The sequence below is a fragment of the Clupea harengus genome, chromosome 12 (assembly GCF_900700415.2).
Source record: "Clupea harengus chromosome 12, Ch_v2.0.2, whole genome shotgun sequence".
Lineage (NCBI taxonomy): Eukaryota > Metazoa > Chordata > Actinopteri > Clupeiformes > Clupeidae > Clupea > Clupea harengus.
In genome coordinates, this window is record NC_045163.1 from 26750031 (window position 1) to 26765063 (window position 15033).

General features: G+C 42.9%; 2 protein-coding genes across 3 annotated transcripts in view; one reads left to right on the top strand and one right to left on the bottom strand.

The window, feature by feature from the left end:
• LOC116222923 (SH2 domain-containing protein 4A-like) overlaps positions 1-1422 on the top strand; it is an 11100-nt gene extending 9678 nt beyond the window's left edge. For both annotated transcript variants that reach the window (XM_031578178.2, XM_031578179.2), the window contains exons 8-9: positions 39-256; positions 669-1422. In XM_031578178.2, coding sequence (XP_031434038.1) covers positions 39-256; positions 669-767 — 317 coding nt within the window. In that variant the 3' untranslated portion in view covers positions 768-1422. The remainder of the gene's footprint in view (positions 1-38; positions 257-668) is intronic.
• A 976-nt stretch (positions 1423-2398) lies between these two features.
• LOC105894654 (sodium-coupled neutral amino acid transporter 9) lies at positions 2399-14841 on the bottom strand. Its single transcript, XM_012821189.2, has 15 exons — positions 14103-14841; positions 13461-13587; positions 12191-12320; positions 11458-11576; positions 11169-11232; positions 10938-11031; positions 9998-10168; positions 9854-9913; positions 9372-9575; positions 8450-8557; positions 7757-7863; positions 6351-6464; positions 4860-5008; positions 4542-4631; positions 2399-4300 (listed from the first exon to the last, which is right to left on the bottom strand). Exons 2-15 carry the CDS (start codon positions 13541-13543, stop codon positions 4135-4137), a joined length of 1659 nt encoding a protein of 552 aa, XP_012676643.2. The 5' UTR covers positions 13544-13587; positions 14103-14841; the 3' UTR covers positions 2399-4134.
• Between the last annotated feature and the right edge of the window lie 192 nt (positions 14842-15033).

The window sequence follows — 15033 nt, forward strand, 5'->3', positions numbered from 1 at the left end:
TAAAAAGTTGATTATTAACCACCATTCTTCTCTTCCAGGCATAATCTCTCGCCAGGAAGCTGAGGACCTGCTGAGCGAGAAAGGCCCTGGATACTTCCTGATCCGGGTCAGTGAGCGCATCCTGGGATATGTCCTCTCCCACTGCAGCCAGGAAGGATGCAAGCACTTCCTAATCGATGCCACGGACAACTGCTACATGCTCCTGGGAGACCAGCTCAGCTTCTCATCACTGGTGGAGCTGGTGGAGTACCATGAGGTACAGTGATGCTAATGGCCTGTAAAGCTTGACGAATCATTAAGGAAAGCTTCAGAGAGAGACATTTTGTAACACTATTTATATTACTGACACATGTGGAGGGGGAGGGGAGGGGGGGGGGCGCAATTTAGCTCTCAAGGAAGTTAAAGGTGCAGGCCTTGATTATCATCCATTACGAGTTTTTCTCCAACTTCAGAGAAATTCTCACACGTTTCTCCTCTTGGAGCACTCGTGCCTCAGGAGCATGGAAGGGAGGGGGTGCATCTGATTGGCTGGCTGAGCTCATATATCAACATGCTTTCACCAGGATCGAGGGCAGCATCTTTCTTTTTTTAATGTTCATTTGACATGTCTTAAGTAGTTTACAGTGACCGTATGACGCTGAGTGTGCTTCTCCTCTTTTGGCCACTAGGTGGAGGCCCTCACCCCGTCCGGCGGGGAGCAGCTCCTGCATGCGTGTGGACAGAGTGGCGGCACCGTGGACTACGCTGACCTCTTCACCCGAGTCTGAGACCACAGGACCTCCAGCAAGAGGCCGGTCACGCACAGAGGGACGACCGGGGGAAGAGCAAGGGATCTGAGGGGGACACGGACCGGACCAGACCAGACCAGTAATAGAGTCTCAAAGCTGATGGGATAGTTGAAGATGGGGTACAGATCCGAGACCAGTTGGTTCTTATATCTTGGAATGGTCTTGATTTCTGATATGGGGTGGGGGGAACTGGTCCTGAGCCAGCTGAGAAGGGCAACTTGTACCAAGAGCAACCAAATAAGGCTGTGTGTCAGTTGTGTGTATTCTAGTTAGAGCTGTGTGTGCACAACAGACATGGAGCCTTTTTGTTTGTTGCTTCATCCTTATTCTATGTCATTCGGATACGTCGAGTCATATATCAGAATAGGTGAACTTTGTAACACTGCTCCATCAAACTAACATGTGTTATGGAAACGCCATCCGAACATCATGTGCAGTCAGTTACATGGCCATGTGTTAGTGGTAAGTGCCTTACTTGCAGATGTGATGTGTCGTTCTGCTGAACAAAAAATGTACATCAACTGAATTGGGAACTACCTAATTTAAGTCTGCATCAGTTGTTGTTATTGTTGTTGTTGTTGTTGTTGTTCACCTGTGTAATTTGTATAAATAAATTAAGGCTGTTTGGGTGCAATAATCTCATTTGGGATTCCTCAATGGTGGAACGAGCTAACAAATGCTATCAGGGGCGTCCCTCTCAATCTGCAACAATCTCTTGAAGACTCATCTATTCTAAGGTCACCTTGTTTCCTAGCGCCTCTAACACTCTCACACGCACTACGCACTTCGCACTTCAATCTCTTTGGCAAATTTGGCAGATTGACTAGAATTAGTGCTTCATGGGAACACTCAACAGGTCTCCCAGCATACAGTAGCTTGATTGTTGTCCCTCCAATTATAAGTCGCTTAGGATAAGTGTCAGCCAACTGAATTATTGTAGTGATACTGGTGATGTGCACTAGTTTTAAGATGTTCAGAGATGTTTTATTTATTTATTTAATACATTTTAAAAGCTCCCCCCCATGGTTATTGATGGGTATGATGCTATTAGGTGATAAAATATTGATTATGATTGGGTTGTGGTCAGTTCACCGCATTCATATGAGAAAACGATGTGCTTGCGGCTCTGAAGAGTTCACAAGTGCACTCAGTCAGTACTCCGTGTCCTCAGGAGACAGGAAGCGCAGGATGAAGAGCTGACTTCCTAGACCACAGAGAAACCACAGGATGGAGTGTGTGTGTGGTGTTCTGCCCTCTACCACATCCATCAGTAGTCTTATTGATTAAACTCTTTCCAATGAAGGGAGGTGAGCCCTTATTCCTTGTCCGGATTTGGCCTTGGTCCTCGGGCGATTGTAGGAGAGCAAGTTCCGTTCGAGGGTCTGTAATCAGCTGACAGAATTTCAACACCCTTCCACGTTATCAGGCAATCTCCAAAGAGATGAGCAGTCCGGTCTGACACGTTTTATGTGCACATTGAAGGGAGGGAGGGAGGGGGTGGCATCTTGACAATGTCTGACAGCAAGGTCAACTGGAGGCCATTACAGACACTTGTCTGAACACAAATGAATTTAACGATGGTCTTACATTCTACATATTCAACAACAGTGTGAAAACAAAAACATTATTTATTTTATTGTCACTACAAGTACATACGCAAACATAAAATATATTGCCAGCAAAGCAACACATATTTACAAAACAGATTAAACCTTTGGAGTTTAAAGTCGTGTGCAAAATTAAGTACATTTCATTTCAACATTTGTAGGCATCTAAAGAAAATTAGGCCCCTTCCACAATGTGCTCACCAAACAGAAAATCATCCAGCAGGGTTATGGTGCTGCAGTTATGGCGAGCAAAGTTAGCAAACACAACATTTGTGCCTGCTTCAGTTGTCACGGTTACAGACTGGTTGCTAAGAACCATTCCCAGATAAAATACAAAGTCCCTTTGTCCATCCTCTCGTCTCTCTCCATTTAAACATGAGGCCACTCTGGCTTCATTCATTCAGTCACTCATGTCTTCAGATAACAGCACAGTGTCAGTTTTGAGTTCTGGGAGTCTCGTGCTGATGCTTTGACAGAAGCTCTGAGAACATGGTCACACCTTGGGTTAGCCTCTTACTAAAAAGCCTTCAGAACCACCTATCAACAGCATCAACACCTGTAAACATATTTACTGTATGGCTCATAGATGAAAGAATGCAGAAATATGTCATCCTTTTCAGAACACCTCTATGAGGAGATAGATATGTATGTGTAAGTAAAAAATATATAATATTCCTTATACGATAAAAAAAAAAAGAAGTTTGAATTCATAAGTATAACAGACTTTCACATCAGAAACTGTTTTTTGTTTCAACGCAGGAATGAATTCTGGTGATTCACCTGGTGAATGTTCTAGAACTCACCCACCCAAAGATTGTGACAGAAAACCATAACACGACAGAAACACACCCCTGATGACCCCCCCTTATGTCTCACAAATTAACTTAAATACAACTTGTGACTTTCTGCACATCATAATCAACTGTGAACAGAGCTGTGGAAATTATAAGAAAACTAAAAAAAAAAAAAATCACCCCATCTGTAGAGCCGTGTTAAGTGTTCGGTAGGGGAAAGTAGCACATCCAAACCTCAGGGTGGCGTAGTTGTACGCACATCTCTCTGCAAGTCAAAGCTGCTGCACCCAATGACTTGCAGACAGGTTGTGCTAAGCGACTTACTTTTAAGCGACAAACACAGTTCTCTGGCTACACCGTGACAAAACATGATTAGTACACCGTTTAGCAACCCATCCATGATCTGTGCATAGTAGCACTGAAGAAAACACCAGTCAGAACTAACAACACTCCCTGGGGAAACACCTCAGCAAATACCATTAAACAATTAACACATAATGTCAGTCATTACATCATCAAACCATTAAAACACTGACATAGCTGCAAGTACAATGTTAATAGTAGAGACAAGTGATCAAAATGAAATAAAAACAATTATAACCGGCTTGCAAGTTGGGTTACATTGAATTCCCTGACAATACTGCTGTATTCATCACTGCCTGATGTACCATTCTCTAAAAGTTCAAAGTGACAGAAAACAACGTTGACTTGATATTCAAGTGTGATTAAGTCACACTGACCGGGAGTGAACCCCTCCATTGCTGCCGTTTCATCTAAAACCGTAATTCTATTGAAACCAAACCAATAAAAAGGTTAAAATCCAACCTAACATTTCCCATTTGAAAATAGCATCGGAGGGCTCCTCCACGGTCTCACATTTCCCCAGGGAGTGCCACCGTCTTAGTTCATCAGGACTACATTTCCCAACATGCTCTGGGGGCAGAGCTACACGAAGATCTGGGCCAGCAGGTTGGCCACGCCCAGCACGATGAGGAAACTGTGGAAGACGGCGGAGAACCAGCGCAGCTCCCCCCGCCGCTTCAGAGAGATCATGTGGATGAGTGCGGGGAACACAAACACCAGGGTCAGACCACACGTCGCCCCAGAGAACCTGACACAGAGAGAGAGAGAGAGAGAGAGATAAAAAAGAAATGGTTAACCTCAACATGCAATCAATTCTCATATAAACGTAAACTGAGACAGAAATGTAATTAAAAAAAATCACTTTCACTGCACTTTCCAACCATACGTTCTCACACAAACATTTCTGGGTAACGTATTTTTTTTCTTCCGTTGAAAGGGAATGAAGATAGGTTTTTTTTTTTGCTGAGATACATTCAGCGTCGTCTCACCTTATTATGGAGCCAATGTTGGGGTAAAATTTGGCCATGAGGACCCCTGAGCCGACAATGATGATGTTGAGCACGAGGACGTGGAAGAACCTGTGGAACCAGAGGTCATAAGGTCTTTGGACAACGGCACAGGTGGACACAGCTCATTCATAAGATCTTTGGACAACGCCAGAGGTGGACACAGCTCATTGGTACGCTCTTTGGACAACGCCAGAGGTATTCATGAAAATCACACAGAGGAATGACCATGTGCTGCATGTGAGGATTCTGGTTTGCCTTCCTGGACAGAATGTGCGTGGGCACGACCGTGAGGCTCACCCGGGGTAGTGGCTGCCAAAGACCTGGCTCATGACCTGCACACGGACCAGGTAGCCTAGCAACGGGTAGACGGTGGTCATCTGAAACAACAGGAAGGTGCGAGCCACAAACACCCACACGTCGCTGCTCGGGAAGTTATCCAGGAAGTTCTGAAACAGACACATGGCTAAGGGTTAGTAATCCTCCACAGTGCACATCTAATAGTTCTAGAACACAAACAGTGCACATCTAATAGTTCTAGAACAGAAACAGTGCACATCTAATAGTACTAGAACACAAACAGTGCACATCTTATAGTTCTAGAACACAAACAGTGCACATCTTATAGTTCTAGAACAGAAACAGTGCACATCTAATAGTTCTAGAACACAAACAGTGCACATCTTATAGTTCTAGAACACTAACAGTGCACATCTAATAGTTCTAGAACACAAACAGTGCACATCTAATAGTACTAGAACACAAACAGTGCACATCTAATAGTTCTAGAACAGAAACAGTGCACATCTAATAGTTCTAGAACACAGCAGAATAATAACCAACTTCACAATAACCAGAATTAAATCAGAAGAATGACTAAAGCTGCATTTATACTACCAAACTGATATGACCAGAGACCAATTTTGCCCACAGATAAGACCCTTAGTGAATGTGCTATCTCCTCTAACTAGTACTTAACTCGCACTTACAATAGTTACATTCCTGCACTTTTTTATTTCTTATGTAAAGTAGTATTAATTTATTGTTACACTAGGTCTCTATTGCTCATAGCTTGATTGTTCTCTCCTTTGTACGTCGCTTTGGATAAAAGCATCTGCTAAATGACTAAATGTAATGTAAACACCACAAGCACATGGCATCCAGTTTCTCCAGTAGGGCCACATATGCTAATATGTGCCATTACATTTTCAACTGTCAATATCCCATCTCGATCGAAATGGCTGAGCTAAATTAGCAGTCTTGAATGTTGCATTTTAACACCAGGAATATGCGCAAAGTGAGCAAGCAGTGGAGTAGCGAAGAACTATACATTTAGTTCCCATGCCTATCCAAACTGACTGGAATGACTAAAGTAATGAAATAATATGGTACAAAGGGTAATAGGTTTAGCGTTGGCTTGTTGCAAGGCTATGGTAAAGAGTTTAGGATTTCCTTTGACCTACATAATCTGTGTATTGTGGTAATGTCTCTTTTACCAGCATTACACCGCATGCACTTCACAGAAGCTGAACTAAAACACACACACACACACACACACACACACACACACACACACAGACACACAAGACACAGACAGACACACACACACAGACAGACACACACACACACAGACAGAGACACAGACACAGACACAGACACACAGACACTAATAAGGCCTTAGACATGGATTGTGATCTTCATGGCTTCTACACAAACTGCTCATCTCACGCTTCAACATTCTGATGGGTCACTGGACCAACATTAGATCATGAGGGCCAAATAAACTCCTACTGGTTCAATGCAGTCTTTGGAGAGTTCTGGCGAAGGAAATGATGCAAAGATCAGCACTCCGACATAGAGGTAGGTCAGACCCACTAGCAGGTAGGCCAAGGACAGGTCCCGGACCTGGAAACACAGCAAAGAGTCACTCACGTATGTGGACATATGTATGCATTACAAACAGGTGATTTTTTTTTTCTAATGAAATTGTACTGGTAACAATATATTGCTTTATTGGCAGATGGTATTTATCAACGCTAGTTGGATCTTTCCACAATAAACCTATGAAAACATTTAAAATCATTCCTAACCATTTCTTATTTCATTTCAGCCAAAATGAACCACAGAAGACGCCTACGTATTACAATCACACTGCAAACCCATGCCTTAGGTTAACGTGGAGAAGCTAACGTGAAGTGAAAATGCTGTGATCCACACATGAACAACCACAAATCATGAATAAGCTGACGGCAGACATTTCTCAGCCCGCTGGCATGGCAGTTTCAGTTTCCTGTTCAGAGTGACTAATATGAGACGCTTCCTCGTCAAGGACTTTGCTTAAAAGAGAAGTGGAACAATATGCACGGTCCTGTCTTACGGTGAGGAGATGTCATAGGGGTCACTGACCCCACTCCCACTCACACTGAAAGCCATTTATTGATCACTATTTGACCATTGAGCCCAATTCATTTATTGATCACTATTTGACCATTGAGCCCAATTCATTTATTGATCACTATTTGACCATTGAGCCCAATTCATTTATTGATCACTATTTGACCAGTGAGCCCAATTCATTTATTGATCACTATTTGACCAGTGAGCCCAATTCATTTATTGATCACTATTTGACCATTGAGCCCAATTCATTGAGCCCAATTCTGTTTTCCCTGATACATTAAAAGGGTTTTGTATGTGAAGGGGGCTTGAAACTAGTCTCAATGCTTTTCTGCAGTGCTCTAAAACCACCTCCACTGAGTCATCAAGAACTCTCATCTCCACGTTCTCTTTGGTCTCCTTGGTCTGTGGATTTCAAAAGTGGTTCTAAATCCATTCCAACCTACATACAAGTCAACTATACACTAATTTGTTCACATAAATATGTGGGATGTCCAAACCTATTTGACTTATGATATCATAATGCGTTTGCCACATGCATTGGCAGAGAGTGGGACATGCTGCTAACTGTGTTGTGGCTGTGCTCAGATGCATTGGCAGTGAGTGGGCAATGCTGCTAACTGTGTTGTGGCTGTGCTCAGATGCATTGGCAGAGAGTAGGCCATGCTGCTAACGGTGTTGTGGCTGTGCTCAGATGCATTGGCAGAGAGTAGGTCATGCTGCTAGCTGCGTTGTGGCTGTGCTCAGATGCATTGGCAGTGAGTGGGCCATGCTGCTAACTGTGTTGTGGCTGTGCTCACATTGTTCTCCTGGTGCTTGTTGCTCTTCATGAGGGTGATGATGCAGTTGTGAATGAAGAAGGCCAGCGTGAGGATCCCGGTCAGCTGCGGGAACAGCAGTCTAAACTCTGAGGACCAGACCCAAGAGAGGGGCAGAAGGGTTGTAGGGTTAAGCCTTGTTCGTACAGACCTCAAGGAACACATGTTATTGCCCTTGCAAGTTAATACATTCCCTTGAAAAGGTACCTGTGTACACATCATGATGAAATGATGAAATTAAATTGACATTTTTAAGGTCACTACAGTGATTTATTTAACTAATAGAGGTTGACACCACTTAAACCCGTTAGCAGTTACAGTATAGCAGTTAGCATTCAGACTGCCTCCGTGATAACTTTTTTTGGGGGGGTGGGGGGGGGGGGGGTTTCAAAGAATTATACAGCACAATATCCATTGTTGCATAATTGATGTAGTCAAGATCAAGCCTCCGTGATATACTTAAGTTTGTTTGCTTTTAGCTGAAGCTTTGAAAACATCATAACATGATTATAACAAGATAAGTTTATGAAAGGTATTTTCAATCAACAGGGGCGATTGATGGTGTTATTCTAAGATAATCTTTCATCTGGTCTGTCTCTTGTCCCATCCTTCACATTCAAAATAAAAAAAACAGACAGAGGAAGACAATCATGTCCCAACAAATCAATGCAGTACCTGGAACAAACGCCTTAGTGTGTTCAAACCAGTGGAACTCCAGGTGGAAGCCCAGGCGAAAAGCTTTCATAGTCACCAAGCCGATGAGATAAATCACAGATATGGTGCCTGATTGGATCAGAAAGAGACAGGATGACAGGATTTACAGCAATTAACAGACCAATGGAATCCATTATGCATGTAAACAACTTCATAAAAGGTCTGCAGACATGCGTATAGAGTTCAATAGAGATGTGAAGATAATTATATATATATATATATATATATATATATATATATATAAATAATAGCAATCATTTGATTCAAGGATAATGTCAACTGGGTGTAGCTATTTAAGGACCCATATTTGACCCTCAATGCTCTGGGTAGCAATACAAAATCTGGTATGTAGGGAAACAGATCTATATTAAAGCACTGTACAATCCATAAATAAATGTCACTGCTATTCAGCCTTTCCCGAGCAGCTGGATCAAGATCCCAGTACGTATAAAACTATGGAAAACAACTCCTCAGGCCAAAGGAAAGTGGGTGAACCATAAGATGATAACATGATAAAAAGGCACAATCTGTTTCCAAGGAGATGTTTGTCTTTGCTACTCCAGCACTACCAATAATCCAAGTCCAATATTATCTTCCAACCTTTCGTTATCCTTCAAAATCTCTTTTTGGGGCAAAAAAATGAAAATGCAGAGTTACGCCATTCAAACACATTGGCCCCAATCAGGCTGTGAAAGGGAACATGTCAAAAGGTACGTTTGTTGCTCATCGTTTGAATGAGTGTTTCTGCTTTCAGACAATGGACGTGGTTGGACGTGGTTACCCTGCCAGTAGACGCTGGCCTTAACACACTCTGGCGTGCGTGTGTGTGTGTGTGTGTCGGTGTGTGTGTGTGTGTGTGTGTGAGAGAGAAAGGGGAACATACCCAGGAAAGTGAACCTGGCGAAGAAGGAAGCCGAGCGGAAATTGAGGAGGGGAAACAGCAGCACGATGAGGTAGAGGGGGATGGTGTTGGTCTTACTCCACCAGCGGTCAAACACGGCCGTGGAGCTGTTCCCACCGCTCACGTACAGCAGACTGACGCTAACGTTGCTGCCATGGTGGTGGGTGTCAGGGAACGGACAGATCACTGGGAAGGGGGAAAAGTTGATTTCATGACGTGACCAAAAAAAAACAACCTCCCTATAGCTGGCTTAAGCTTCTGATTCTTTACACTGGATGTCAGAGCACAACAAATATAAACAAGTAGAAACAAATGAGGTCCACAGTCCGTTGGACACCTCATGCATCATGAAGCAGGTGTTCTAAAAAGCCATTTTTGACCCAAATCTGGCTGTGGTTTTGCGTTGATATGTATGCAGTTTGCATTACGAATACCATCTCTGACATGCAAAGGGAATTTCTTACCTCTTTCGGATCCATTTGTTCCAAAGTCAGAATCGGACATGTTGATATGATGGACAGAGTCTAGCAGGGAAGAGATCAAGTAAGATTAGCGTTTAAACCTCGGAGAGATACTATGAAAAAGGGGAGACTGTCTAAACTACTTACTGTAGATGAATTTGCCCGTGTTGAACAGGAAGTTGGACATGAGCACCCAGTAGACCACCATCGCCCCGACTAGTGACACCATTGAGAAGATCAGACTCGACCACTTTCCAAACGCCCCAAAATAATACCTGCACACATCAGGAAACTCCCAGTCCGAGGTGTCCACATATGCTGTGGGGGGGGGGGGGGGGGGGGGGGGGGGAACAATAAAACGTTCATTTCCTGAGCATGCAAATTCAGCGGGCCAGTGAACAGTGTTAAACAACGTAGAACCGCGTAGAACAGTGTTAAACAGCGTAGAACAGTTGTAAACAGCGTAGAACAGTGTTTAAACAGCGTTAAACAGCGTAGAACAGTGTCGAAATCGAACATTCGGATCGGGGATATTACTTGATCACACTTCACTGCGATTGATTGGCTCATGGGAAACTGGGAGTCTACTGTATCGCCATGACTACAATGTGTGAACAGTTGCATCTCCGTGTCAAATGGGCCGCTCCCCTCCCTGCACGTGCGGTCAGTGCTCAATAAGCTCTCTTCATACCTACATACCCAGCTTGCCAGAATGCTTGACAGTAAGGAAGCAATGAACAGATCCCTTAGCAGGACACGTGCCAATGTAACAAGCATCAGAGGTTTAGGTGTTTTTGAAAGAGCAAGCCTATTGGTGGACAAAGACTGCCATGAAAATAAATATAGACCGTATTAATGCTGTAGAAAAAGACTGCAACATTTGCACATTTGTTGTGATTAGTGATATGTGGTTGAGAGTTAACATTTTAGATGCATCAAAGTCCCGATCAATACAGAAGAGGGCTTATGGTAGGCGTCAGTGTCAGTAGTGAGGAATATACTTGGGAAGAAGAGAAGAAGCTGCATTGTACAACTAGAAGAGCTATAGTTCTACAGGTGTTAACCGCCTAGACGCTTGCATACTTACGTATAGATTTAGTCGACTTAAGCACCCTGTAACAGCAATATAAGGTGAGTATCCCCATTGCGACGAGAATGATAATCCCAAGTGTGAATCCCGCCTAGAAAAGAAACACATTTAGCCAGCTATTTGGAATGACAAAGCTACAAATCTAGATCTATTTGGCAACTGAACTGGATTAAACCCAATTGTTCATACTCCATATTTGCTGTCCATTGGAAATGGACTTGAAAATACCTGCTTAATTCCAAATGGAATGCTAAGTATTGACGTCCCCATCATTGTGTTCCATATGGCAAAACTACAAAACAAGGACAATTTGTGTCAAAACAGATAACAGATAACAGCTCATGATAACAGTCTATGATTCATTTTCCTTATCTAACACAGCTGCTTATAATAAGGCATTGAAGTTAAATCTCCATGAGTCGACACGTAAAAAAATGGCCCACTTGCTTTATGAAAGCCACATATTCACACTAGAATATAGTATGTATATATATGGGTGAGGATACAAGATACATACATGGTAATAATGCTGGGATTTTTGGAGGCCCCGTCTTTCCCTTGTACTTTGAATGCAGTCCCCAGCGGGCTGTAGACGTAGATATCCTCGGCGGGTGGGATCACGTGGTCTGGAGGAGCCTGACCAAGATAGCCCAGACGTAAACAAAACATACAGGCTGACAACACAGGTCAATAACGTAAACAAAACATACAGTCTGACAACACAGGTCAATACTTTTCAGGGTGATGTCAGTGGATGGTTGCGTGTTCAGAATGTCAGCACTTCAGAATGAAAAATTCAAATATAATGCTATGAACATTCCACTGTGAGTTTGTGCTGTTCAGGCGAGAAAAGCGACACACCTTAAACCCATCACAAGGCTGGGTAAAGAGAGGAAATGGAGGCTATCGAATGACTGTCTAATATGGCAAAGTAAAACCATTACGCACAGTCTTCAGTCATATAAAGGACCTTTTGAAAACTGACTGTCAGCTTGTGCAACGCCTTTTAACCCGACTGATTTTCAATTCTCATCGCTGAATCAGCAATTACTGTGGAACTGACCGTCTACTGTGGAGCCAATGTCCTCTTTGAACATAGTGCTCAAAGTGGCAATATCATGCACAAATGTTCTATGCATACATGACATCTTCATTGGATAAAAGGAGTCAGTCAGATGAATGAATGAATGAATGAATGAGTGAATGAGTGAATGAGTGAATGAGTGAATAGTAAATCTGATGTTTCTTACCAGTGCTCTGTCAGAAGATCCCGTTAGTCGACTGTAGTAATGGATTCTACTGCTCATGATGGAAGCCTCAGAGGACACTCGCTCCTGAGGGGCGTCATCTACGATATTCCTGTGCTCTACATGAAAAGCCCTACAGACACAAACAGGCCTATATTAATGAACTAAATCATCACGTACAAGTATGCAGCACATACAAGACTCCTTGCAAACACGTGAAGACACACAGAATACCCATGAATATGGTCATTGCTGAATGCATGCTGGAAAATGTAGGTAGGTCTATACCACACACACACACACACACACACACACACACACACACACACACACACACACACACACACACACACACACACACACACACACACACACACACACACACACACACACACACACACACACACACACACACACACACACACACACACACACACACACACACAGAGAGAGCCTGTGGACTTCAGCACAGAGGTGTTAAAAGAACTTTCATTGTACACAGCTACATGGGTGAAGGACTTCTGAGAAAACATTGAGCCGTCGCGTGTTTTGCACATGTATCTCAACCGAGGTGTGACACGGACCCAGAGCAGAGGGTGGGGTGCCGTTCTGGAAATCCATGACTTAATCCAATAGGAGCTCCTGCCTCTTGGTCAGTATTTGTGAAATACCAAACTGGATTAATTCAGACATGCTTGCCACTGATGCAAAGTACACTGATATGCCAGGACAGGGGAACCGCCGCAAAGTACAATATCAAACAACAAACCCATGAACCACACACTGCCCCTTTCATTTCAAGATAAATAAAACAGAAATTGCTGTCTGCTACCATTGAGTCAAATATCAACACATAGAGCCAACACTGTGTATATTCAACAAGAAATAAGACATTTGGCAAGGATTCACCACCAATGATGGGGTATGTCAGCAGGAGGCCAAGCTCAGTCAACAGGACACATGATGCTGACACTACTGAGGCAGTAAAACCTTGTAAAAGGTTTTATGTAACCAGATTTTGCATTTGAGCTCAGCTCCAACATCAATCAATAAGTAACTTTGGTCACATTATATGTGTACCTTACAGTGGCAGTTATATCTACAGCAAAACAACACAACACAGCAAAAAGGTCAAGACAAAAGACAACATTACTGGCAATATTCACTGAAGGTAACAACATTTGTAAATGTCTGCGTCAAATTATTGTCTCAAATGGTATAAAATGCAACATCCTTATCTCTGCTCGTGACATTAGACTTAGAGTTGGTGTACCTTCTTCCTCTTGGCTCCAGCGAATCTGTGTAACTTTCCCCTGCCCGCACGGAGCCCAGTAGTGGTTTTGAGTCGTCTTCCATGTCTTCACTGTGCTAGTCACTTCACTTCACTTCATATGGATAACCTGTGGATATTAAAGACGCTAGATTAGCTTTAAGACCCCGTCAAGTTTACCTGCTTAGTACAATGGCCACAAGGACACTGGTTAGGGTTCTGGAGATACACCAGAACACCAAGATGTATGGTCCCTGTTCAGGCATGTGATTAATTGAGAGTGGAGACCAAAGGTCAACTCACATCCACATTCTAACAGTGACCTTACCTTAGAAGTGAGCATAACAACATCGCTGCCATTGTTGTTCCATGAGTGAATAATAAATAACTAGTTCACCTCGACAAAAAATCACTTTGGTACAACTCCTGTTGTTTTTAAAAGTACAATTAAGCAATATGACATCAGTGAGTGGGGCTGGTATAGGGTATCCTCCGGCTGTGATATAGATTACAAACCCCCACGTTTGCTTTCATACAACGATTCTACTACCAACCAATGGTGTTTGAAGGCACCATATTGTGTTTTGTTTGTTTCGTTTATTTCGACTTTGTATATTAATTTTCCACCCCCAAAATAGTTCCTACCTGATTTTTCGGCGTCAAGCGATGCCATGCAATGAATACTCAGTAGCCAAGTTGAGTCAGGCTATGTGAGCACATTAATATGTACACTCAATCGTCTTCACGCTACAAAACAATTTGTACATTCCTCCTTCTCCTAAACAAGGCATCTGTACGTTAACATTGTGCTGCGTTGTAAATGTGAGGCAAGTCTTGACAAATCTCTTTTTGACCAAGTAAGTAGATTAGCCTGTTTAAAAATGTGTGTAGCTGACCCAAGTTGGGGCAAATCTCGCAAGTTATATGAATGCAAACAAACTCTTATGCAGGGTGTTTCAGTAAAGCCTCTGTCCTCCAAAGTAAACATTAGCCATTTTACAAACTCAACGATTTGCAAAAGGAACTCATCAAAGCGGTGTCAGTTACATCGCAGTCCTCAGGTGAATGGGAATGAATTAAAACAAGTCATGCCAAGTCATTTTAACTGCTAAACTACTTCATCGATCAAGGTGTTCACAAACAACGTTCTCTTTCTCTGGCAAGCGATGTCGTTGACGACAAGCAAATGGAGATTATAAAAGCGATTGGAATTGTCTTTAGAATGATAATGGTGGTTACCTATGAGTAGTTGGCTTGACAGTTCCTAAACTGAGCCTACCGACTTTTACACCCGACGAAGTTTTTTGCACCAATGGCAATAAACCGGCTGCTCTTATGTAGCAATAATATTAAACCATTACCAATCCAGTTCCAGTCTAGGCCTTTAGGCTCTTTATATTTCATCTGTTGACAGTAGCAAACTGGCTAGCTAGTTAGCGTACTGCCTGTTAAAAGAGATAACCACAAAGGTAGGCAAATAGGCACAAAGAGGCTGCCTATTAACGTAAGCCAGCCACCTACCTACCTGATGTTATAAACATAGAAGCATCGCCATGTAGCACACACGTGGTATATT